Below are 27,595 nucleotides of genomic sequence, written 5' to 3'. Positions count from 1 at the left end.
AGGACTCAATCTCAAACTAACTAGCATTGCAACAGAAGGAATCCTAATTTAACATCTAGCGTTCATATTTGAGTGTCTAAAAATAGTGTATTACTACATGATAAAGTTGAATTAAAGATGAAATCCACATACCACATCTCAAAAACAAGGAAGTAATCGGTATACAATCATTCCTAAACAACAACTAACTAAGAAAAACACATAGACATAAATTCAAAATACTACCACATACCGGATATCTACTCTCTAGTAGAATGACATTTTTGGGCAATCAATTTCGTGTTTTTGCATCCTTCACTGGCTTCTTATTCTCTGGTCCATCTTTATTTTTAAATTTTTGACTGATTCAGGAGGTAAATCCTCAAAATCGTCATCACTGTCCACGATTTTCTTCGACGTAGATGCCAAATCAACATTTTTTTTTTGATTTCTTCACCTTTTTCACTTCTTTAACTCATTTTTTTAACCTTTGTTCTGCTTCTTGTTCTGCTCACCTGATACTTCTGAGATTTTCAAACTAAAACTTGGACCGTCATTAACTTCATCTGTACCGGTAGGAGATGAAACTTGACCCTTCTTTCGACTTCTTACATAAACTTTCTGATTCGAAGTATCAACATCACTAAATAGCTGTGGACTTCTTCTAAGCGATTTTCCTTTACCTTCTTCCATTAGAATTTGTGCAGAAAAATGAGGAAGAAAGAACAACAAACCCTTGACTTTCGGACAAAAGAGTAAGAAAGAAAAGAGAGAGAGGATATGAGCGAACATGCAACACTTTTTTGCTTAGTTTAAAAATTATATGAAAAAGGAAAAAAAATTGAAATTGTTTTAAGTATTGCTAAAAGTTGATTAAAAAAGGTAATAAATTAAAAGCATATTTAAAATTGGTAATTATAAAATAAAAGACCTTTGTTTATGTAATTTTTCCATTTTCTTTACTTATTTTAGTTTAGTACTTCCTATTTTCTAGTTAGACTCACTCAACTTTAGTGGCGCTTTTATGGTTGGTAATGACACATGTTTTTATCCACTTCTCCACTTTGTAAGTGGCTACTAGATAGACAATGGTTAGGTCTTTTCCTTTGTGTAAATTCAATATTTCTGCAAATTAATGAATAGCTGGAATTTCATAAGTTCACTAAAATGTTTTTCTTCAATTCAGTTTCTTGAAATCGATAACCAAAACAAGGAAAAAGCAACGGTTGTTTAACTTTCAGAACATTCAAACTAATGAGTCCTAAATCATTTTATAACAGTTAAATGATATGAGTTTTTAAGTACAATCTAGAAAGTTTCATAAAGTTTGATGTTAAGTATTCCAACTACAACTATCATGACACGAAAAATACAAAATAGACTTTGCGTGGCACATGTATTTCAACCATTTGTGGCTGATCGTTCAAATCCAACATCAAGGACAATATGGAGTCACAAATTGCAAGACCACAAAGGTTTACCGTTCCATTCGTAAAGGAAAAAAAAACAAAGAGCAAGACAACAATTATCTAAGAATAAGATGAATGAACTTGTGAATGCGGTAAAAACTTCATCAGCATTATAAGGTGATTCAATAAGAAAATTATAAAAGTTAAGGGCAAAAGTAATAAGTGAAAAAGAATTACAATATTATGAGTTTGCATCTGTGTTGGCGGTCACTGTATATCTGTTCCTCACTTATTCCTGCTCATCTAGCTTTCAACAGATGGAAAGGCATTGAATAAGTCAACGGGTTGAGGCAGTGCCAAATGACTATGGCGATAAGTTTGTTACTTTAACTGGATCAGTGCAAAGATTTCCAGGCTATAAGACGAAGGATTTCAATTCAGATGTGGTGTGCAAAGAAGACATATGGACACTTGACTGCACTCATCACTTTGATACAGGGGACCAACAAAAAATTTGACGCTAAAACTGCCTTTCACCAAAATATATTAGTATGGGCCTTTTCGAGAAAGCTAATTCTCACACCATATATGTCATGCCAACCTGCATTAAATGCGAGTGTGGTACACTCAAATTGGCAATTTCCCTCCTGCAATTCTTTCTAAGGAAAGCATAGAAGTAATTTATGAAAAGCTTCTTAATGAACCAGGAACTTTTCTTTGCCCTAATATTTCCATGACCAAGGAGGTAAACCACACCGGATTCTTTGGCCTTGCGTAAGAATGAGAGCTCCTTCTCAAAGGACTGTTCAGCATCTGTCAAGAGCGACTCCAACGAAGGGCCAGCCTTCAGCTCTTCTGAAATGCTTTCTTCCACAACTGCCTTGCCGGTGTCCTTAAAATCAGACAAGAGAGGAACACCAAGTGAGTAAACACTCCCATTGGGAGCAATAAGGACCCTTGAAAAGGCATGCTCTTCTTCCGAGTCTGATTCATCATTGCCATCACTTTCAAGTGACCGCTCCTGAGCATCTCTACGAATGAACTTCTCTAGACTTTCAATCAGTAGCTGCTCAAAAGCCTGCTGGTTTTCTTTGCGAACATCCTTGTAACCGTATCTGTCATTCAAGAATTCCGACCAAAATATTAGTAGCCAAGTTCCATGGCAAATCAAACACCAAAAGCAGCAAAGAAAATGCATCCATACAAAGTAAACTATGGAAAACTCGAAACATAAATCATTGGTCCAAATAGAATCATGACAGAAGCACTGCCCATAGTAGTTAGGCAATTTAACAACCTGTTTGCAGACAAAATTAGGTATCACAACACAGGCAGGTTCCGGTTTCTCACAGTTAACTGTCCAAATTCCACATCTATTTACAGATATCAACTGTCATGCAGCAGACCTTTTTGTAAAATTTATACTAAGTTCTCCTTAGCTACGTAAATCAGACCACCTAGTCTAAACAAACAAATAGAAATGAAAATAAATTAGCATGCTTACCTGGCAATACAACGAAATATGTGGTAGCCTCTGGGGCAGACGCGGCGAAACAGGAACCTTTCATTCTGAGGTACTACAGGAACAGGAATGTACTTTATACAAACAAAAATTATCATTGAATGAACAGCAGGAAGAGTGGTGAGAAAATGTCCAAATATAGCTGGTATGCCCTTTGCCAGTTCATTATAAAGCAAGCCAATTCCAGGTGCTCTGATTGTTCCAAGGTTTGGGCCTAGTTCACGTAGCAAATCCATAGACATCTTTTGCTTGACTTCAGTTTCATACTTCAGCTTGCTCCCATAGTTCCATATGTACATAATAAAAAACAAGACAACAGCGAAAACCAGAATGATCCAACTTCCATCTCCCACACTCCATAAAACTGATGAGAAAAATATTAACTCCAATCCCAAGAAGATAACAACAAAGCTAAGCACAATAATGATATTGATCTGCCATATCAGAAGCATGACAATAGTAACTAGTATCGTTGTCATCATCATCACACCAAGCTCGGCTATTCCTGTGAGACAGCACATGCATCAGACTAGGAAGTCTAGAACAAGCCAGTCTAAATCTTCATCTAATTATGCAGTCTAGAAAGCAACAGCATATCCAGTGTAATCCTATAAAGTGGGGTCTGGGGAGGGTAAAGTGTGCCCTACTTGAGAGGTAGAGAGACTATTTCCGATAGACCCTCAGCTCGAGGAAACAAAACAGTCCAAAGCAGTATAGAGAAAGAAATAGCGGAAATGAAGAAGTAACGGCAAAATACTACAGACAAACTTACAAATCATCCTTAACAATAGTCATAACAAAATAAAACAATAATGGAAGTACAAATATCAACCAATAGTAACCAAACTCAAAGGAAAACAAACTATAACAGTAACATACCACTAATAGTATGACTAATAGCACACAAGGATAAGTGAGGCAATGTTTAACTATCTAGCTAATCTTCTATCTTAATCCTTGTCCTCCATAGCATCCTATCTATGATCATGTCCTCCGTAAGTTGGCGTTCTGTCATGTCCGGTCTAATCACCTCCTCAATACTTATTCGTGCTACCTCTCCCTCTCTTGAAACCATCCATATCTAACCTCTCAGGCCTCCACACTTGGGCATCCATGCCTCTCCATTGCACATTCTTGAACCATCTCAGCCTCGTTTCCCGCATCTTGTCCTCTATCGAGTTCACTCCTACCTTGTCCCAGATATCGTCATTCCTAATTTTTTTCTCTTCTTGTATGCACACATCGATCTCAGCATCCTCATCTCCGAAACTTGCATATTTTGAAAATGGGAGTTATTGACTAACCAACTCCATATACAACTAGTCTAACCACCGCTTTGTAGATTTTTCCTTTAAATTTAGGTGGTATCTTCTTATCACACTGGACTACGGATGCGAATCTCCAATTCATCCACCCTGCACCATGACATATGACATCATCATCAATCTCTCCATTTGTTGGATAATAGACCGAAGATACTTGAAACTTCCTCCCTTTTGAATAATCTGTGTATCACTAGCCATACTTCCAGCCAGCCTCAGGCATTACATTACTTAACTTGCACTACAGGTAATTTGTCTTGGTTCTAATCAGCCTGAACCCATTAGACTCCACTAAAATTGAAAGAATCCCACTGTTTTACTAGTCAAACTGATCAGGACCTCTAAATTGCAATCCAACTATCAAAGCAACATATGAGTATTCTTTTGCTATCTTACCTAACAGGCAAAAACCCTATATCTTAAGTACTTTCAGTTTCCTCACGCACAAATAAATGGTCATTACATGTTACTATATCCTGTGGAACTAATTGGAACAATACACTTAGATATATTTAGATGATTAGATCCTTGTTTAACAACTGATAAGTATAGAGTCATGACCTGCAAGTTGAATATTATTTCCTCCATCCCATTTCCAAAACACATTTGACTTCACATACATCGAAAACTGAACAAGATCAAGTGCATAGATTTAAATTGTACGACTAAGACTACCAAAATAAAATAAAATTGAAGGACAAGAAATTGAAGTTTAGGTTGTTTTTCTTTTTCTAATGGATGCCTTTTTATCTGTCTTTCTTTTCTGGTAAATGCACTCACAAAATTCTATTTCTCTAAAGGTGTTGTTGACCTTTTAAAGGATTTCTTTTGAATGCTCCCCTCAATGATTATCTACATGCCAGCTTCTAGCTAAGTAACACTTCTGTCCTAACTAATTGAAACTTGGTGATGACAAAGATCAAATAACTGAACAGAACAAAATTATAATTGCTAAAGGGATCAAAAGTTCAAAACTGCAGCAGTGTGAGATCTCAACTCTCTTGTCAGTATTTTTGCATTAAGTTCATCAGATGTCTGATCAGTCAGATGGGGCAGTGAATCTGATATTTGTTGACCTAGATAGGACCCAGTGGGTTAATATGGCGTATTAGAGAATGGTAGATATGGAAGACCGCTGATGGAACTGGAGGTTCTGACAATTGGAGTAGGTGAGGTAGATTTTAGGGATCAGGAGAACAAATGAATTGATAATTGAATCTATTTCATTAAAAACTGGATTTGGGACAGTTAGAAGCTCAAATGTAAAGGGAGGAAAAACAAGAAAATTTGGATAAAGATGCACCCTATCAAAAATTGTTCCTGAGATTAAGAAAGAAGTCGACCATAACACCAAAAAGGCCAAGATGAAATTCTTTCGGAAATCTAATGAGATTGCTATGTCCACAAAATGAATAGAAGTTGTGCAAATTGTAACATATGATTGAAGGAAGTCATCTAATAGGAAATCTAGAACTTGACCTCTTCACATCTTTTAACTTCTTTTCTGTCAGTTGTATCATTTTTTTATTTATTTATTGTACAAATAGGTAGGTTAAGGTTTTTTTATTTTAATATTGTATCAATATAATAGTTAATTATTATTTAGTTTAAATTATATTTAAACAGGTTCAAATGTGTGTACTTTATACTCATTCAGATACTAAAAAACAAATAGTCTATTATTTTGTGTTCAGATCTCAAAACAACAACTTGATATTTAGATGTTCATTCAGATTCAGATATCTTAATCTCAATGGAAACAAATGAACCTTACTGAAAAATAAATATCAAGACCTTCAACATATGCACCAGATACATCCAAGTAGTAATAGGGGAAAAAACCACAAGAAAGGAACCAAAAGTAGAAGCAAAGACATTACTAAGTTCTAATGAACAAGGAACCAGGCATTACCATAAGCATTTCCTATCTCATATATGCTTGAGATAGAACAAACCATCACCAAGGACAATGCAAGAAGAAACCAGTTCATCACCGGGATATATATCTGACCCATGAACTTCCGAGATGTATGAATAATTTTAAGGCGAGGGAAGCAGCCGAGGGCTGTGGATTGTTTAATGCAAGAGAAAGTTGCGGTGGTCATCGCTCTACTGGCTATCAATGCAGCTACATTAGCAATCAAGAAGATGGGCCAGAATACTCCACCTGCATCATGATTAGAAATTTTCACTTAAAAAACTGGTTTTTTACTCCTTTTGGATTCATTAACTTATATCTCCGAAAGCATAGAGATCAAGGATTATTTGCAAGTAAAATTAAATTGAAAATAAGTGTTATCATTTTTTCTCATAGCAAGTAAACAGGGGCTATCAGGGTAAGAACAGAACCAGAAATTTACTTGGCACAGAAGAGAAGAAAGCCTGTGTTGTGTCGGCATGGTTCTCCATAAGATACGCAGCTTGACCAAGGTAACCCAACAGAAGGCATGGCAGCACAAGGAACACAAAGGTAAGCTGTAAATAAGAAGTTTGATACTCAATAAATTTTTTCAAATCATAAAAAGAAATAAAAAATTATCAAGAATATAAAAGGGGTAGGTATAATTATATCGATACACCTCCCAACTCCCACTCCAATCCCAACCCAGCCACAAATTCTATCACCAGATCTGCTGCTGCATACCTGGACTGATCTCACAGAAAAATAACAAAGATCTGCAAACATTGCCTCGGAACCTGAGTTTTAGAAATGATGATCAGCTTCATATCCCAGTAAGTTAAGAGAAATAATGATATTATAGAACAAAAAAGTTAACCCCCCCTAAAAGAAGAAGATTGAGGAATTATAAATATTCTTAAAATTCATGGAGAAAAAGAAGAAGAGAATTGCGAAAAAATGCTTACAGACACACACAGAAGTATATTTCTTCGGAAGGCCAAGAAAATGTCAACAGTTAAGAAAGACATGTGATATAAAAGGTGAGTATAAGGTGCCGTCATCCAAGTGGAGAAAACGCATCAAGAAATTACAATGGCTAATATCAATGCCAAGTGGCAACGTTAAGCAATTGACCTATCTCTCAAAAGAGAGGTGGAGAGTCAAAATTTATCTGACGCATGTTTCATCTGCATAGTTGTCCTAAACATTTAAGTGTACATTTTGGCAAAGAAAATGGAAGAGCTGCACCTAACTTTGTTAGACCAAACCCTAAAACTTAGTTCTTGAAACAGAAGGTTTTCCCAGTACACAATCACAAATGGACAATGCAAGAACAAATGGAGAGTAGCATTCAGTTATGGGTTTACCCCAAGACCACAAACCGACCCAGAGACAAGCTTAATCACCTTTTGTTGCATATAGTAAACCAAATCTCAAAGCTTTTATTGGAATTCATTGCCTGTTTGGCCAAGCTTTTGGGAAGCCAAAACTGTTTCTTTTTTTTTCTTTTTTTTTGATAATGGTAACTTTGCTTCTATATATCCCCAGGTATACTACAACCATAGTGTAGTACCCCGTCAAAAGTATTACAACTTACAACTTGTAATTCAGTTCTGTACCTTGCAAAAAGTTTAAAACATCACAAATATCTTCTGTTTGAGCTAGTAGTTTTTGCTCACACCAAAAATAATAAAGGCCTAAACAATTCATTTTAAGATTATGAATGTTGTTTTGAGTCCCCTCGAAGCACCTTTTGTTCCTCTCAATCCAAATTGACTACCAAATACATGCTGGGACGATCTTCCATTTTTCTTCCTTCTTGCTCACATTACCATCCATATTCCACATCTTAGGACGTCTGCAATGCTTCCAGGTTTCACCAAACTAATCCCTTTCCAACCGATGAACATCCTCCGAAGCTGATCTGTCCATTTGCAGTGCAAAAAAAGATGGTTAATTGTCTTAGCTTCTTCCCACATAAAAAACAGCTAGCGGTTAGTTGGTGACCCCTTTGTTCAGGTTATCATGAGTTAACACTGCTTCTTTGGCCAGGAGCCAGATGAAACAGTTAACTTTGTAGGGAATTTTGGGTTTCCATATCATCTTCCAAGGCCAATCTCTTTCCTTCACCACTTCTACATTTAGCTCCCTACATGCAGATTTGACAGAAAAAATTCCCTTACTGTTTCTGTTTCATTCTAGTCTGTCCACTTCGTCACTCAGATTGTTGAAACTTGCTACTGAGCTATAGAATTCTGTTATCCTCCCAATCTCCCAATCATTCAGATATAAAGAGCTTATTTCAGAGTTAAGGTGTTTTACCAAAGTTTTAGGAAAAAAAGTGTATTTGAGTTGTGGCAGAAGCTATCTTTCATAAGCTGAAAAAAAGTAAATTTTCCCCGAAGCAGTTTAGATCCTTCACCAAGAAAAATAACTGCTTTGATATTGACAAAGGTGCTTTAAAAATAGGTTGACAAAGCACAAACTACTACTCTCCAAAAGTACCAAACACAAACTACTTGTTGAATTTTACTTTTGTAACTGCAGTAATTTAAGTCTAGGTTTAGGAAAAATTTGAAATTTAATTTTCCTAGGTTATTTTAGTTATTGATAAATTTTAGCTTTTTTGAATTTTGAATAGCAGATTTTCTGCATATGATGTGCTCAAAATGGCTATTTAAAGCCCTCCCATACTTCTTACATTATTGAGACATTTTAATGAATACTTTTTGCAGCCCCGTCTTCTAAAAAACCAACACTACTACTCTCCAGAAGTACCTTTTTAAAACACTTCTGACAAAAAGCATTTTTAGAAATAAGCAAATTTTGAAACCTCGACTAAACAAGCTAACCTTCCAAAAGTTAAAGGCCAAAGGAAAGCACTTGAAAAAAAGGGTTAGGACAATAAAGGAGAAAATGATTAAATGTGAATAGCCCTGATTGCTCTAGACAATAACTTAAGAAGGCCTAGACAGGTGAAGATTCAAAACGACTATCTAGTTCAAATGATATTGTTATACCTTCGTGTTTCACACGCCCATTTTAAAGAATGATTTCAATTCTTGAGATTCTATTTCATATCGCCCAATGATTGGCAACTCAAAGGCCACATCCACTTCCTTTCTGTTGAAATGTACAACAGGTATAACAATCCACGAATCATGCACAGTTGAACTCGAAAGTGCATTGCCCATGAAGCTTGCCTTAGGCAAATCTTACATCCCAATGGGATTACAAAGTAAGGGATCATAAAAGCGCCAGTTTAGGATTCAACTGTGCTTTTTTGGATAAAACCGAAGGGGAACGAAAGCGTGAGGCCCTAAAGGACCAAAGGTTGGATCAAAGAGGACAATACCATGGCATTTGGGCTAGAGTCGTTACAAGCGGTATCAAGGCTGGTACCTCCACTTGTACAGCGGTGAAGCAAACCTAAGTGAGGACTGAGGATGCAGAATCTCTCAGGATGTGAGCCAAACAGCCTGTAGATCGTTGATTCTTAAATTTGAAAGGGAGTTTGCCGTAAAGTTTACCTTGGGTAGATCACACATCAAAATGGGAGGGAAAAGTTAGTGATCAAATGAAAAGCTCAGGATTTAGTAAAAACCAAGGGGAAAAAACGGTGAGGCTACAAAAGTTGAGCCATAGCAAACAATACCTTGGAAGTTGGGCTAGGCTGTTACAACAGGTCACATAATTTTACTTAACGCTTGATTAAATTTGCTCAACCTACAATAGAAAAAGTTACAATATGCAGATTGGATTTCTATGCAATCAGAGGTGTAGCTTTGTAGTCAATAAAGTGGAAGGAAAACTGGTGAGGTCTCAAGTTCTAATTCCAGCGAAGGCAAAAAAGATAAGGTAATTTCTTCTCACTTGCTTAAGGCTTAGTTGATATAGTTACCCAATACATGTGTTGGTGAGGTAGCATGTACCTAGTGGAATAGTTGAGATGAGCACAAGCTGGCCCGGATATTGTCATAAAAAAAAAAGGATCCCTACAAAAAATTAAGGAATGGGGTAACGACATTTGAACCAAAGAACTATCATTATCGAGTAACACGAATAAAACCAGCATGATGCATTACAGAGACCTCCAAGTTTAAGTATTGACTAGCATAAGGCACCAGGTTCACAAGAATCATCTATTCTTTTAATAACCGAGAATTTCGACTATAACCTGCCTTTTGGACCAATCACAGCCTTCTAAACTCAGTGGATAACGGACACGCCCCTCTACCTTTGTCCACTAAAATACCGGGCTTTGCTTTGCATGGTATGGGGCTTGAACCTGCGATCTAAGCGACAAATCCTCCACCTTTTGCCACTCGAGCTAGACCTTGGGGGTCTATTTTTTGGAATTATACTTCCACATATTATGCATATACAATGTGAAGATCAAATAGAGAGACTTGACTAAGGACAAGACTCAAAAATTGGGGGAAAACTTGTTGGCAATGGGAGCCTGGAGGAGCAGCAGAGATGCGAGTTGTATGAGGTCTGCGACAACGACTTGCATTAGAGAGGCAAGAGAAGTGCTAGGGATCTCGAGAGGTTACCTTGGTAGACATAAGGGGAACTGGTGGTGGAATGAAGAGGTTCAAGGGAAAGTGGAAGCTAAGAAAGTGGCGTATGTGAAGCTAGTGGAGAGCAAGGACGAAGAGAATAAAATGATGAACAAATAGGTATAAGAAGGTGAATAAGGGACAGGTGAAGTTGGTGGTTACAATAGCAAAGACGACGATATTTGGACGTTTGTATGAAGACTTCGGGACAAAGGAGTTGTAGAGACTAGACAAGGTGAGAGAGAGAAAGGCAAATGACTTGGACCAAGTGAAGTGCATCAAAGACAAGGAAGGCGTAGTATTGGCGGACGAGGCACATATTAAATAGAAGGCAAAGTTACTTCCATAAACTCGTGAATGAAGATGGGACATGAACATTGTTCTTGGTGATCTAGACCACTCTGAGAGTTACTGAGATTTTGGGTGTTGCAGGTGTTTAAGGGTTGAGGATGTGGAGGAGGCTATGAGAAGGTAAATAGGGAAACAAATGTCGGGCCATACCAAATCCAGATGGAATTTTGGAAGAACCCGAGCAAGGCAGGCTTAGGGTAGCTTACTAGGTTATTTAATACCATTTTTAAAATGACGAAGATGCAAGAAAATGGAAGTGGAGTATGGCCATTCTATTGTATAAGAACAAGAGGATATCAAAAACTGCAGCAATTATAGGAATATAACATTTCTAAGCCACACTAATATAGTTTGGGAGAGACTGGTGGAAGCTAGGTTTAGGTTGAGTGTGTCTATTTCAAAGAACCATTTTGGATTCATATGAAGGAAATTAACTATAAAAGTCATTCACCATGTGAGGAGGTTGGTAGAGCAGTGTAGAAAGAGAAAAGAGGGACTTGCATATGGTGTTCATAGACCTTAAAAAACATACGGAAAAAGGCCTAAAATACCCTCGAAGTATTGAAAATGGTACAAAATTACCCTCCATCCACCTATTGGTTTCAAAATGCCCTTCTCATCCACCTATTGGCTCCAAAATACCCTTGTCATCCACCTTTGAGTTCAAAATTGACCACTTATTTAACTGAACTGTTTTAAAATTAAACTATTTAAATATTTTTTAAAATATTTTGCGTTCAACTATTGGTTACAATTTAATTTATTAATATAACTTATAAACCAACTCATTACCCACTCATTCCAACTAAAATCACCCAATTCATAAATCAATTATAATATCACAATCTCCATAAAACTACTAAAACACGACAAAACTTATAGATTCCTAAAAATGTCATTCAAAATTATTTGAGTCTAAGTCAAAGCCTCAATTAAATTTAGATTGAGTCGCTTATTTAGGAGGACACTTTCAATAAGATTCTCTTTCAGATTGAATTAGAATTTTATGAAAGGAAAAGAAGTAGTACATCCCGAATTAACTCATGTACTTTTTTTTAATATAATTTTATAAATATTTTTACTTTTTTAAAAAACAATATATTATTTTGAAAAAAAGTTACCTATGAAGTAACATCACATAATTGAGACGAACGAATAATTAAGATAAGCATAGTCACACTTTTAAGTTTATCAGTAATTTTTATTTAAACACTTGAATGTATGATAATTACTTCTATAAATATTTTCTCCTCCAATTTTTAAAACCACTCATTGGTTGTAGCTTTCCTGTTGTTGCATTAATAATATGACGGGTTTATTAATTTGGAGGGCCGTAATTAGTAATGGGTGGGTAGTGGATTGATTTATAAATAATACTAACAAGTTAAATTATAACAAATAATTGAGTTTTCATGTATTTAAAAAAATATTTAAATAGTTTAAATTTAAAATCGTTAAATAAGTGGTCAATTTTGAATCAAAAGGTGGATGACAAGGGTATTTTTGAGCCATTAGATGGATGGGAAGGATATTTTGGAGCCAATAGGTGGATGAAGGGTAATTTTTTACCATTTTCAATACTTTGAGGGTATTTTAGGCCCTTTTCTGAAAAACATATGACAGTCCCAAGACAGGTTCTCTAGCGATACTTGGAGGCTAGAAGTGTGTCAGTATCTTACGCTAGGGTGACTAAGGATATGTATTATGGTGCTAAGACCCGAGATACGAATGTGGAAGGCGACTTAGAACAATTCTGGGCATGATGGGTTGCAGTGCACTAGGGATCCACTTTTAGCCCTTTTCATTTGCATCAACGATGGATGTACAAATGCGACACATTCAAGGCGAGGTGTCATTGTGCACGTTATTTGCGGGCGACATAGCACTAATTGACAAGACGTGAGGCAGCGTTAACGCGAGACTAGAGGTTTGGAGACAGACCACGGAATCAAAAGGTGTCAAGTTGAGCAAGACCAAAATCGAGTACTTGGAGTGCAAGTTTAGTGACATAACCCATGAAACGGACGTGCATGTAAGGATTCACGCATGTCATCCCCAAGAGAGGAAGTTATAAGTACCTACAGATCAATATTCAAAGTAATAGGGAAATTGATGAGGATTTCACACATTCTATTGGGACGACATGGATGAAATGGAGGCTCGAACCGGTGTTATGTGTGATAAAGAGTGTGCCACCAAGACTTGGTGGTGAGTTCTATAGAGTGGTGGTTAGACCCACTATCGTTATATGGTGTGGAGTGTTGGCCAGTCAAGGACTCTCATGTCCAAAAGATAAGAGTAACATAGATGAAGATGTTAAGATGAATGTGTGGGCATACCAACAGATAAGATTTTGAATGAAGTTATTCGGGTCAAAGTAGTCCTATTTGGAAATCTTTGGATCTAAGCTAATTTTCAACTTCCCAAAGAATTTTGTAGTATATTTACTAGTTCAAATTGATTCACTAAGCTAGTTAAGTCTTATTACACAATTTCACCAATGTGTAATACATCCAACATTCTCAATATTAAACGTTTTTAGCAAGCCACTGCAATGAAGCCTATGGAGGATAAGATGCAGGAAGAGAGGTTGAGGTGGTTCGGGCATGTGAAAAGACGACATGTAGATGCCCCAGTAAGGACGTGCGAGAGGTTGGTCATAGTGAGCTTGGCAAAAGGTAGAGTATTGGGGGTGAGGTGATTGTGCAAGACATGGTACAACTTAAGCTCACCGAGGATATAACCCTTGATTGAAAGGTGCAGAGGTCACAAATTAAGGTAAAAGATTAGTAGGTGATCGGATGTATTGCTTTCCATTGGCGGAGTATTAGTATTTTTAAGAAATATAGGAGAAAAATATTATTGAATTGCATATCTATATTATTACATTGAGACCCTATTAATAGACATTTCATTAGACTCCTCTTCTAACTAGGACACTACATTACAATCTGTTTCCAAGTAGGATTCTATATACTATTCATATTCCTATTCTGAGTAGGATTGGACATACTATTCTTGTTCCTATCCCTACTCTAACACTACCCCTCAAGCTAGTGCATACAAGTCATATGTACCTAGATTGTTGCAAATATAATTAATACGAGGACTGATGAGGGTCTTGATGAAGATATTTGCAAGTTGATCACTCGATTTCACAAAATTGACACTCAATCTCAATATGTTAAGCCTTCTCATGAAATATTGGATTGATGCAGAATGTCGATCACACAGAGTGATCAGCTCGACTATGAGTCATGCCAAACTCTTGAATTACTATGCTACCTTCCCAATCCAATCTTGAGAAGACTATTTCAGACCATAAAATGACCTCCTCAATTAACATACAAGGCTTTTAGACTCAACTTGAGCAACAAAACCAAGTGGTTGCTCCTTATAAACTTCCTCAAGATCATCGTGGAGAAAAACATTCTTAATGTCCAACTAACTAAAAGACCAATGACGAACAACAATAATAGATAGAACAAGGCGGACATATGTTATTTTAGCCATGGGAGAGTCTCACTGTTTCTGGAAAAATGCTCGAACTACATAAATTAAATCTGAGTCACCAGAAAGACGCATGGTGCTACCTAACTTAGATATGAGAAAGTAGTCACCAGAAGATGCATGGTGCTGAGAAAGTGGTCACCTTAAAGATGGCACAATGCTACACAAATCAGATATGAGAAAGTACTCACCGGAAAGATGGCACGGTGCTACACAAATTAGATATGAGAAAATAGTTACCGAAAGAATAGTGAAGTGCTACACAAATTAAATATGAGAAAGTAGTCACCAGAAAAGTGGCACGATGCTACACAAATCAAATATGAGAAAGTGGTCACCAGAAAGTACGACACAGTGCTATACAAATCAAATATGAGAAAGTAGTCACCGGGAAGATGGCATGGTGCTACGCAGATCCTTATGGATATGGAGTTTGACACAAAAAAGTCCTAGAAAGTCATCAATAATTGACACGCGGTGACCTGCCTGACTGAGTTATCTTCCCTTGTATATAGGGTTCATGCATGTATCATTGGTCCTACTTTTGTTAACACAACCATCGGCCAGGTGGGCAGCATATACGAATCAATGTCACTCGTCGGCAGTGATCTCTTAAATTGTTTACCAAAATCATAGAAACTTTGGCTCTGATACCATGTGAGAGATATATGAGAAAAATATTATTGAATTGTGTATGTACAAAGTTACATTGAGACCCTATTTATGGACACTAAATTAAACTCTTTTTTCAACTAGGACACTACATTACAATCCTTTTCCATGGAGGATTCTATATACTTTTCATATTCTTATTCCTAATTCTAAGTAGGATTGAATACAGTATTCTTGTTATTTCTGTTCTTTTAGTTTTATTCTTGTGTTTTCTTATTCATAGATTTGTATTACTACGAGTTATTTCTTTACCCTCGATTACTGCATTATTTTGTTGTTGTTTCTACTTGTTGTTATTGTCTTCTTTTACATCTTTCTTTGAGGGGTCTATCGGAAACAACCTCTCTACCTTCTCAAGGAAGGAGGTAATGTAGGTACACTTTACCCTCCCAAACCCGCTTGTGGCCTGTGGGATTACACTAGGTTTGTTGTTGTAATGCGAAGAAAAGAAAAATTGCATATTCCAATCACAAATTGCATTACAAAGGTTTCATGGTAACTGCAAGTCTTTTGTTTCTTTCCAAAGCTGACATAAGTTCATCCCACTGCCCTATTTTCAGGGGAGTTCTCTTTAACTAGCAACTCAAGGTCTCATTTGTCAGTTCCGGAACATTTACTTTTTTCTGAAAAAGTGAATAAATTTGCAGAAAGAAGCTAGTGAAGTGTTTCTGAAAAAGTGAATAAATTTGCAGAAAGAAGCTAGTGAAGTGAGCTTTCAAATACATATCAAGCTGTAACAGTAGATGCAAAAATAGAGTCCAAACATAAGAAAGTAAACCTCGTTGCATTTCAAAATCTTCTTAATAAAGAAAAAAGAGCACCTGCATTCACTCAAGTAACCCAAGAACAAACAAAATAAAACAGGAAACAAATAACAGTGCATTTTCAGTGTGTAATTCCGACTACAAGTTTAGTGTCAACTATCGGTAACATCCATTATCAAGAGTTTACCTGTTGCACAAAGAATACAGCCTCCAAGTGAGTACCACACCTTTGTTGAATTGCGCTTAAAGTAATAGTATATATGAACTGGATTAAATGCTCTCCAAACACTAGAATCATACTTAATGAGGTTGTAGACGCCAATGCCACCCAGGGAACAGAACCATATAAACAAAGCAGGACCTACGAAATGTCCCATTTTACTTGTCCCATACTTCTGTACACTGAACAGAATTACGAGAAACGCCACTGATATCATCACAACTTGATCTGCAAAGACATTAGAGTATAAGAAATCTAACTGCTTAAAGGACTTCGAGTGCATCAAGATATCAAATAAGGTAGAAAGAGCAAATCATATCCATCCTATCATCTAAGTAATAGGGTAAGCCTAACACCTCAAGATACAAGGTATAAGCATTTCAACTCAGTGTTGTCAGTCGAAATTATCAGAGTTCACACAACTGTGCTTTCTTGGCAATTTTGAGCAGCAGAATTATTAAAATGTACAAATTCTCAATGAGCAAAACTATACAGAATGTAATATAACCACAAATTTCTTTCATTACTGAGCTAGGCAATATCAATGAGGTTTATACCTCATGTGCAATAGAAAACTGCATTTAAGAACAATCACTGACCATTCCCTCAGTTGGTGCATGTCATCCGTCAATGTGGCACACTAATCTTCCTTGTGTCATTACAATTGTAATGGATGTCGTGAAGGAATGATACTATAGAAACTATAAGCAAACTATCTACCAGAATACACTATTCAATTTATAGAAAGCATGCTGAGCTGATAGAGAATTATGGGATCAAAAGACTTGCAGATCACATAAATTCCAAGTAGTGAACAATTCTTTAAAGGTTTGTGCTCAATAAGCAAGATTACATTACCTTGCTTAACCCCAGAGACTCCAACTCTTAAACCACCAACAGCAGACATTACTGCATCAACATAGTTGAAAGAAACTTAAATTTCAAAAAGGGAAAAATAACTAATTCATTCAAAAGAAAAGGACCTCTGAGGACCAAAAGGCAGTCCATACCCCTGTTTCCCTCAACCCACTTACTTAACAGGTAAAAAGAAGCCTACAGATACCTGACATAGCAGGTGTAACAACTCCATCAGCTATCACCATAGCAGTACCAGCAAGAACTAACATCAGAAGAAGCTTTTTCAATGTCAATGAAGCTTCAAGCCTTTCTTTTATTTTTAAAGACCTCTCAAGTTCTGGAGATGGCACCTTCAGTCTGAAGCCTGATACTCGAGCATCTGATGCTAGTTGGTTTGGAAGAAGATTAACCTTAGCATGCCTACAAAGCAGTGAGTACAAAGCAAAAGTACCACCTGCAGTTATTAACGGAAGTCATTGAATCAATCAGAAAACACAAAATACGGAGCATAATGATGTAAAACAACTTGCCAAATTTCAAATGTCAGCTCACCTTCACCATCATCATTGGCCCAAAGAACAATAAGAACATATTTAACCAAGGAAATGAGGATTAAGGTATACAAAACCAAGGATAATGCACCAAGAACATCTTCGTTGCCATTGACAGGGGCCTTGCTGAACATCACACTGAAGGTATATAGGGGACTTGTCCCCACGTCCCCAAAGACAACTCCAAGAGTCTGAAAGGCCAATAGGATTTTCCTACCTGCTGAAACATCCTGCAAATAAACTTGAAATCACTCACTAGTTTTACTCAGTACTCTGAAACGAATGCTTATTAGATTTCATAAGGTCAAAAGAAAGACCTGGTTTCGCTAGCGATACAGACAAGACTTATTTGTAAAGTCTCTTTTGTAACAAGATCAAAAAAGAGGGAATTATCATTTACAAACATCATCTCATCGGTGGTAATCCAATCATCACTGCTTGTCCATGTTGCCCAGCTCACGTGAAGGAAGAATTGCAAAAGTTAATGTTTTAGTATTGATTTTGCTTGTATTATGGTCTATGGAGGATTTTGTGCTAACTACTTATTAATATTTAAATTGAACATGTACTTATATGTATTGTCTCTGTGTAAGGTTTATTTTGGTCTTTCTTTAAGAAATGTGCTACACTTCAGTGAAGTGAGCACTTTGCCTCAAGCGAAGCAGGGCCTTGTCACTTTTTCTATTTAAAAAAAAAAAAAAAGAAAGAAACTGGTACAGAGGTTCATTTAGTATTCTCCCTCAGGAAAGGACATCCACTGAATGAAGTAAAATAAAATAGAAACCACAAATGAAGGTTGGAGGAACAAGAGAGATAAAACTGGAATGTAGTCAGAATTTTCTCAAGTAGGGTACACGTTTGATGAGAACATACATATCTAGTTCTTACCATGTATGGACTCAAGGCAGATTCGTGCAAACTCTAGGTCAATGAATATCATGTGGAAATTCTTCTTCATATAAATAAATTTTATCCATCTTCTTAACATAAATCAGTAGTAGATCTAGCAATCATAAATCCGACCTAGCTCAAGTCTATAGTCTATCACTCTTTCCCGAAATTTCATTGAAGTGACTTATAAGTTCAATATTGTGACAACTCCTGTTACTTTGAACCTGCTTTGCTCTTGTATATCAGAACAAAGATACACTTCTTCACTCATTTGGTATTTCTCAAATGAGTGCAAATAGAGATGCCACTTTCAATGGTGGACATGGACATAGAGTTTCACTAGTGTTGAAGTAGCATTGGGTTTTGCTTGGAAACTGACAAGTTTCTCGTTTCCAAATGAGTGTTACCCCTTTCTTTAGATACCAGTATGTCACTTAAGTTGCCTAAATCTGTTCTTTGTCTGTTGTTCTGTAGCTGTCTTCCTCGCCCCATCTTCAACTTTCAGAGTTGTGCACTAAGGGTTTGTTTGGTAACTCAGTAGCTGGATAAAAAAAATAAGTTATCCATGTATTAATTTCCATATAACTGATACAATGTTTGGTAAGGTAGCTATGAAATAAGTTATTCTTGTATAAAGTTAATTCAGCGTTTGGTTGACACTTTAGAAACCCGCAAAACTAATACATGTTTAAGTTATAAGGAAATTTATGTATTATTTTATGTAGGATAGAAGGAGAACTAACTAATATATGTATAACTAATTCATGATTAACTAATCCTTGCATAACTGATAGCGGTGCGCTCCCTTGCCCCATGCCGTGACACCCCTGTTTAACGGATCTGGGTTCATAAAATCATAGAAGAGTTCAACCAGGATTAGGATTCTGACTCTACGAATATAAATATGCCATTTTGACTAGGATCGTGAATTATTATTAGGGATTACCCTTTAGTCATAGAAGTAAAGGATTCTTATTAGCTTAAGAGTTTTCGGCATTCTTAGCTTTTTAGGATTAATTACTGTTATCTTAGAAGATTATGATGGAATGAACAAGATACTCTTGCAAGAGTTGCATTAATCAAAGGTTTTGTTTACTTTCTTTTACATATATATTTGTTAGTGCTTTAAATTCCTTAGTTATTATATCCAACTAGCTATGAATTGCTTAACTCATAACTATGGTTATAGAACTTAGAGTGGGGATAATGATAATAAATTATTTACACTAAAATCTTCTCATGAAAGGGTGAACATTGTGTATTAAGGTTCTTTCATAACAACTATTTTTTAATGGTTGCAAACATTAAGAGCTCCCTTGTATTCTAACTTGCTTGACAAAAAAGTGTTAATATTAGGAAAAAGAATCATATAAGGAAGTTAGATCTCAACCTCATCTAATATCTTGAGCTAGAGATAAGCTAGCTACCCTGAGACATGTGATGAATGAACAAATTAATTTGAAACCCAAGTATCGACGTGGACATAAGGTGATATTCTCTTAATTGAGCCGCGCGACTTTAGGAGACATCTAAATTCGCTAGTTTTACACAATTAACACACATAAATGAGCTGATAGTCAACTATCTGCTTGAATTTCGACATCTAAGAATTGTAACCTTAGTTCGTCACTAATTCTTGATTACAAACTGAGTAGTTAATTAGTTAATAATTCTCCATTTAAAACCCACAAGTTCAATTCTAGTTACTAGTTTGACTTTTAATAGCAAATTATAAAGATCTCTCACTGAGCATTAGCGCACCTCCTCTTCACATGTCTAAACCATCTCAATCTTGTCTCCCTCATCTTGTCCACCACAGAGTCGACTTCCACTCCACCTTCTCGCAGATAACTTCAATTCTTATCTCGTCGCTCCTAGTATGTCCATACATCTATTTCAACATCCTAATATATGCAACATGTATTTTCTGAACACGTGAGTTCTTCACTGGCCGCACTTTACCTTATACAACAAGGACGTTCTAATTACCACTTTGTAGAACTTACCTTTTAGTTTGGGCGATACTACCTACTTATCATACAAGACTCAAGCCACAAGCCTCTATTTTATCCATGTCGTACCAATGCGATGTCTAACATTATCATCGATGTCCCACTATTTTGGATTACTGACCAAAGATACTTAAAACTTTCTCTCTTAGGGATAGTCTATGTGGCAAGCCTTACTTCTACATGCGCTTCATCCAACACAACACTGAATTGCACTCCAAATATATTGATCTGGTCTTGCTCAAACCTAAACTCTTTAGACTTAAGACTCCTGAGTTTCTCTTCAAACCTCCAACATAGCATTACATTTGTTCTATGTCTCATCAAGTAGTACGATGTCGTCCACAAATAACATACACCATAGAACCTCTTCCTTAATAGACTACGTCAACTCATCCATCACCGACGCAAATCGGAAAGGGCTAAGAACTGATCTTTGATATAGCCCATCTCAACTGGGAAGTACTTCGAGTGTCTTCTTCCACTATTCTAACCCAAGTTTAGGCTCTAGCATATATGTCCTTTATCACCCTAATATAAACCATCTGCACAACTTTTAGCTCCAAACACCTCTAGAGGACATTCCTCGAGACTATCATAGGCCTTTCCAAGATCAATGAACATCATATGTAGGTTCCTCTTCCTTTCTCTATATTTCTCCACCAGTATGTGAACAAGATGGATGGCTTTAGTAGTCGATCACCCATCATGAATCCAAATTGATTTTCGAAAATGGGCACCCCTCTCCACACCCTCATCTCTACCACTCTCTCCCTAAACCTTCATAGTGTGGCTTAGCAATTTGATGCCTCTGTAATTATTACAGTTTTGGATATCACTCTTGTTCATGTACAATGGAACCATCATAACCTCCATTCATTTGGCATTATTGTCGTCTTAAGATAGATTAAACAACTCAATCAACCACACCAAACCTGCCTTGTTTATGCCCTTCCAAATTCCACCAGAATCTCATCAAGTCTTGTCGCTCTTCCCCTGCACATCCTTCTAATAGCACGTTAAGCCTCTTCAACCCTAAAACACCTAGCGTACCCAAAGTTCTAAAGTCTTTCAGAGTGCACTAATTCACCCTACACAATGTCTTTGTCCCCTTCTTCATTGAAAGTTTGTGGAAGTATGCTTGTCATCTTTGCTTACTGGAGGTCTCTTTCACCAACACCTTGCCTTCTTCATCCTTGATGCACTTCACTTGATCCAAGTCGCAAGCCTTTCACTCTCGCTTTTGTGAGCATGTACAATTTCTTTTCCTACCTTTTGTCCCTTAGCTCAACACACAAGCATTTAAGAGTTGTCGTCTTAGAAGTTGTACATGCTAACTTAGCATCTGTCTTTGACACCTTGTTTAAGTGTCCACTTCTCTTCCTCGTCCACGCACTCCACCAACTTTGTATATGCAACCTTCTTTGCTTTCACTTTGCCTTGAACTTTTCCGTTCCGCCACTTATCTCCTTGATGACCATCAAAGTTCCCCTCGATATCCTAGCACATCTATAGATGCTTCCCCAATGCAACTAGCTATGTTATCCCCCAACCCCCATGTTGTTCACATCCCAGCTACTACTCCAGGCCCCATACCAATCAACTTCTCCCCATCTCTCAAGAAAAGGTAAAGGTTAAGCCACCTGATTTAATCCTCGATTGTTTATACAAAATCTTTTTATCCCTCTTAATCTCCAATCCATTATCAAAAACTTGTGTTAGTAGTACAATTCTAACATAGAATAACCTTGCAACCCTTACAAATGCCTCTATCACCCTTCCTAAGGAGTAAGTAATCTATAGGGGTGTTGGGTCGTGCTACGAACGAAGGTAACCACTTGGTTCTCCCTATTCAAAAAGCACGAGTTAGCAATTACCAATTCAAAAGCTTTGGAAAAATCCAAAAGCGCAGCTCAATCCCCATTGCTCTCCGCAAAACCAAAGCCTTCATGAACATCATCAAAGCCACTCAAAGTTGCTTTGATATGGCCATTAAAACCTCAACCAACGAAAATCTTCACGTGTGCGATGTACCTTTCACTACTATTATAAACTTAAGGTCCTAAACACATCATTACATTTCTATTTTAAGGGTAAATGGAAAATTTTAAAACAACATATTTCTTGGGTATAAAAATGTATCATTCTTTTTTAAACATGTTAAAAGGAAAGAGTTTCACATAAAATGAAATATGGGGAATATTTATGACTTCATACTCTGATCAAATCAACAAAAGAGGAAAAACAAAAAAAACTCAATTGATGTACAAAACAACAAATTCCTTCAAAGCGTCCACATTCCTCTCCTTCTATATGACCCATAATATTGCATAATGAGGTTGTTTCCATAGCTTATTGTGATTCTTCTCTAGCTTCATTCTAGCCCAACTTTTGAAAAAGAAAAACTGTGTCAACTTCCCAAAGATGGCCCAGTTGATGTTAAAAAGTTAAAGGAACATATTCCATAACGTCCATGCTATTTTCCAGAACAAGCACAAATGACCAATCATAAAATAATGGGACTACACTCTTACACTCTTAAAAGACTTCTCTATTTTTTGAAATAACAAATTTACATTTTTTGCTTTAACATATTTTTGCACCTCCTCATTTCAACAGAATACTTGTGAAGTGTGATTGAGGTATTAGGTCACAGACACACCCACAACTTCACTAAATACTTTAAGTTGTAACTTGTCATTCCTTCCGTTGGATATCTGTTCCCACTTCAATATCATGGTTTCCTTCCATTAATTTGTCACTAAATGCTATTTATATGTCGTTCAGTGTCTACTGTAGAATTCTTTGTTGCATAATATGTTTCTCTTTTTCCACTACTCTTTATGCTTCACATCTAGGACTACTAGTCCAAGTTGAGTGGTTAAGTGTTCCTCTGTTGCTTTAGAAATACTTTACTGTCCTGTTCCTTTCTTCTAACCTTGATTACCCTCTATATGTTTTGTTTTTCCTCTTTCTGCCTCTCAGTGTTAGCATACTTGGTGGTCGGATAAGCTTCACTGCCTACAGCACTATAATTCCCTCCTTATAGTGAAATTATCAAGCATCTAACAGATTTTATAGTATGTTCATTACATAAGGGAAGTGAAATCAATGCACAAGAATTGGCAAGTAAGGCCTTAACTGACAAGCCTCAATTCTGGGCTAGTTAAGGTTGGCTATACAACAAATAAAATGAGTACCATTTGTTTGGGGGAGATTTACCTGTTTATCTTAAAGTCATCTATATGGGTAATATCACTTCATCACCAAATAAAGATCATCTATATGGGAAGTTTATGACACAATACGAGGTTGTAGAATGTAAATACAATAATTTCACAAAATAAACTATGCTATAACACATAATTTTAAGTGAATTAAAGGTTTATGCACTTCACCGAATTCACCAACAATAACTCACATCAAAGTCATTCCGTTGAGCACCAGGGACTTCAAGAGCATCAAACGAATCAATCCGAGGGCCAGTACGGATCAGTTTCCTCATGGCATTATCATCATCATCATCAGAGTCCAATTCCAAGTCATTACGCGGCGTTGAACCGTCATCAGTACCATGGTCACCACTATCCATATCTGAATCATACACATCCTGGAACACCCACCTAGATTCAATCGAATCTGTAGCCGTTAATCCGCCATTATTCTCTAAATCCTTCTCTCTCTCCGATCCCATCTCCACCATACTAAAAATATTCTGTCAACTTGCGTATAAGATTTGATACTAGTTCTTCTCGTACAATTCAAAAATCAACCAAAAGGAACTGAATATTCCTTCTTCTGTGCATCTTCCTATACGTATATGTGTGCATTTTCCAGAGGATTGAATCGAAACCCTAGAAAATTGTGAAGGATTTGGATGAGATTTTACAGAGATTTGGGTGTATGGAGTGCTTTATGTTTAATGATAACTTATTTTCATCAGATCACGTAGTTTGTTGCCTTATTTACATTTGCTAAGAACTAGGGGTGTACATGGTAAAGCTAAAAAACCAATTACCATATGGAAAATTGGAAATCCAGTTTTTTGTACTTCCCAATGGCATATCCAAGTATTATTTTTTTAATTAATAACATATCGAAGTATATAATTATAGATGCAATTTATATAGAGTCCAGAATCTAAATAAGTCAAAAAAAAAAAGTAATCAAAATAAGTCACTATTTTAGAAAGTAACTAAAATAGTATTAGTAAAAGAAAAAACTTCACTGAATAATTATATAGAATGACAAACTAATAATGTAAAATTTATAAGGTAGCTATAGTTTGATTTATTTTTATTCCATAGCAAACTGTTTGTCAGTTGTCTCTCTCCCTCATATTCTCGCTGGTCACTCTCCTTCTCTCGTTCACTCCCTATCGCTCACCTCTCTCGCTTTATACAATAGAATTGTATTAATTGTGTTTTTGTTTGTATAAAGCAAGGGAAAATTGTATATATACATGCAAATACATATATCTCCGTCTTATACACTATTTTCCTGTCCAAGTCTATTTTGCCTTTTTCTCTTTCTCGTTTAATACAAATTCAAATTATACATAATTTCTCTCTTTCTCGTTTTATACAATTCGATTCAATTGTATATTCTCCGCCCAAGTCCCTTTTGTCTTTCTCTCTTTCTCGTTTTATACAAATTCAAATTATATATAATTTCTCTCTTTCTCGTTTTATACAATCCAATTCGATTGTATACAAATTCAAATTTTATACAAATATACAAACTCATACAATTGAATTGAGAGGCTAACAACGATTTATACAAACGAGAGACTAACAACAATTTATACAAATGACCTGCCAGCGAAAGTATACAAATCTGAAGAGGAACCAACGAATTATACAATTGTTTCTTTGTATATATGTATATCGAAATAGGCATAATTACAGTTGTATATGTGTAGCGAATTATACATATATACGTTTGTTATGGAGCACAATTATGCAAACTTTGCTATAACATACAAATTTGAATTTTGTATTCGCTATATGTGAAAGTTTCCCTATTCAATATTCTAAATGTTTTCCGTTAGTCTCATAATTTGTATATTTTAATGGGATAATTGTAGAGAATGACAAACTAACAAATGTAATTAAATGAAATAACTTCCCATTCAGTTATTCCCTTTAATAAGCAAAATATCGGTCACTTTGCTATATTAGGGCTCACTGAATTGTATAAAATATTTGCCCAAAAATAAAACTGTCTGTTTTCTCTTTCCCCTTCATATTATACAATATCTTCTTTTTTTTCCTTCAATTTCTCCTTAATATTCTAAACAAATTCAATTTCAAATTTCAAAATTCTCTAACACATCATCGTCGTTATTAAAAGTACATCAAAAATTTCAGGTACTGCCAAAAACTCATCTCGTTTTATCAATTTTTGTTATCTTTTTCAATTTTCCAAACTATTTTTTCACTTCACTTCATAATCTATACAGATTTTTGGTTCAAACAAAGAATGATCAATCTCCATCGAAGAGATTATTACATGTTGAAAATAATATTGAACACCCATCGTTTTCCTTGGGTCTAACTCAGGATTTTGGGGAGATTTCAGGTTCAATGTCCAAATCGAATATCATGCAAGAGATCAAATCCAAATAGAGGAATAACCCAACTAGATTGTGGATGGAGGAGTGAAAGATCATGTCGATGTTGTTGATGAGTCAAGTTAGAATAGGAAAGATAAAACTGACATTTATACAATACACAATGATAAAAATGAAGTTGTTGGTTCTAGGTCAATCGAGCATCATAAGGTATCTGTATAATCATTGTCCATGTATATGTTTCAATTTTGATATTATATTTATATTTTTGTGTTGATTCATGTCTTATACTGTCTGCATATACAATTGTGGCTGTATAAATGTATTATATATCTTACTATTGTTTTTGTGTTGTTTTGATTCATGTCTTATACAATTGTGGTTGTATAAATGTATGATCTATCTTAGTATTTGTTCCTGTGTTTATACAATTGTGCTTTTATAAATGTATAATCTATCTTACTATTTGTTTTTGTGTTTGAGTTGATTCATCTCTTATACCGCCTCCTTATACAATTGTGGGTGTATAGATGTATAATTTACACAATATAAATATACAAATTCGTATAAACACTCGACATCTTCATATACTTATACAATTCACCAAAAACACTAAATATATATATATGTGTGGATATAATTTACAAATTCATAAAAACACTCGACATCTTCATATACTTATACAATTCACCAAAAACACTAAATATACATATGTATATTACTTACAAATTCATATAAATACTCAACATCTTCATATACTTATATAATTCACCTAAAACACTAAATATGTATATGTATATAATATACAAATTTGTATAAACACTCGACATCTTCATATACTTATATAATTCAGAAAAAATACTTAATAGATATATGTAAATAATTTACAAATTCGTATAAACACTCGACATCTTCATATACTTATACAATTCACTAAAAACACTAAATAAATATATGTATATAACTTAAAAATTCGTATAAACACTCAACATCTTCATATACTTATATAATTCACCAAAAACACTAAATAGGTATATGTATATAACATACAGATGTGTATAAATACTCAAAATCGTCATATACTTATACATATTATGAATATACAATTATATAAAAGATCATATATACAAATTGCAACTTTATACACAATTTTCCATTTGAAAAAACTTCAAATAGTACAGTACTTTCACACAATACACGTTTTTGCATTTGTATAAACTCAAATATCAAAAAACAGGATGAAGATGTACACTATAAATTGAAAGCATAATAATTTCATACATGAAATCAGCGAATCTCAGATCACATAGACATTTCCAAGCACAAAATTTACTGTGAAATTAGTGAATCTCATATCACATATTGATTTTTTGAACTGACTACAATAGAATTATTACGGTTGAAGGAGATGAAGAGGGATGAAATTATACTGAAAAGAGTTCGCGTGAATTCTGGAATATTTTTCCTTATTTATCTAACAGAGTATACCACCTATTTTAAAAA

General features: G+C 35.6%; 1 protein-coding gene across 1 annotated transcript; it reads right to left on the bottom strand.

The window, feature by feature from the left end:
- Positions 1-1,526: 1,526 nt before the first annotated feature.
- Positions 1,527-27,595, bottom strand: LOC101244625 (potassium transporter 7). Its single transcript, XM_004248753.5, has 10 exons — positions 23,942-27,595; positions 17,622-17,850; positions 17,275-17,523; positions 17,070-17,120; positions 16,179-16,439; positions 6,877-6,929; positions 6,593-6,707; positions 6,145-6,399; positions 2,893-3,415; positions 1,527-2,503 (listed from the first exon to the last, which is right to left on the bottom strand). The coding sequence occupies exons 1-10, from the start codon at positions 24,221-24,223 to the stop codon at positions 1,966-1,968; spliced, it is 2,556 nt and encodes an 851-aa protein (XP_004248801.1). The 5' UTR covers positions 24,224-27,595; the 3' UTR covers positions 1,527-1,965.

The sequence above is a fragment of the Solanum lycopersicum genome, chromosome 10 (assembly GCF_036512215.1).
Source record: "Solanum lycopersicum chromosome 10, SLM_r2.1".
In the NCBI taxonomy this organism is placed as follows: Eukaryota; Viridiplantae; Streptophyta; class Magnoliopsida; order Solanales; family Solanaceae; genus Solanum; species Solanum lycopersicum.
This window is presented reverse-complemented; position numbering and strand designations above follow the sequence as displayed.

Excerpts from the sequence above, each read along its gene's own strand:
- LOC101244625 (XM_004248753.5), bottom strand. The coding sequence starts at position 24,223 with ATGGTGGAGATGGGATCGGAGAGAGAGAAGGATTTAGAGAATAATGGC. Across the intron at positions 16,440-17,069 it reads AGTCTCTGGGGTTAAGCAAG|ATCAAGTTGTGATGATATCA; the intron begins GTAATGTAATCT and ends ATGTCTTTGCAG. Across the intron at positions 6,708-6,876 it reads TTTCTGTGAGATCAGTCCAG|CTTACCTTTGTGTTCCTTGT; the intron begins GTATGCAGCAGC and ends TCTTATTTACAG.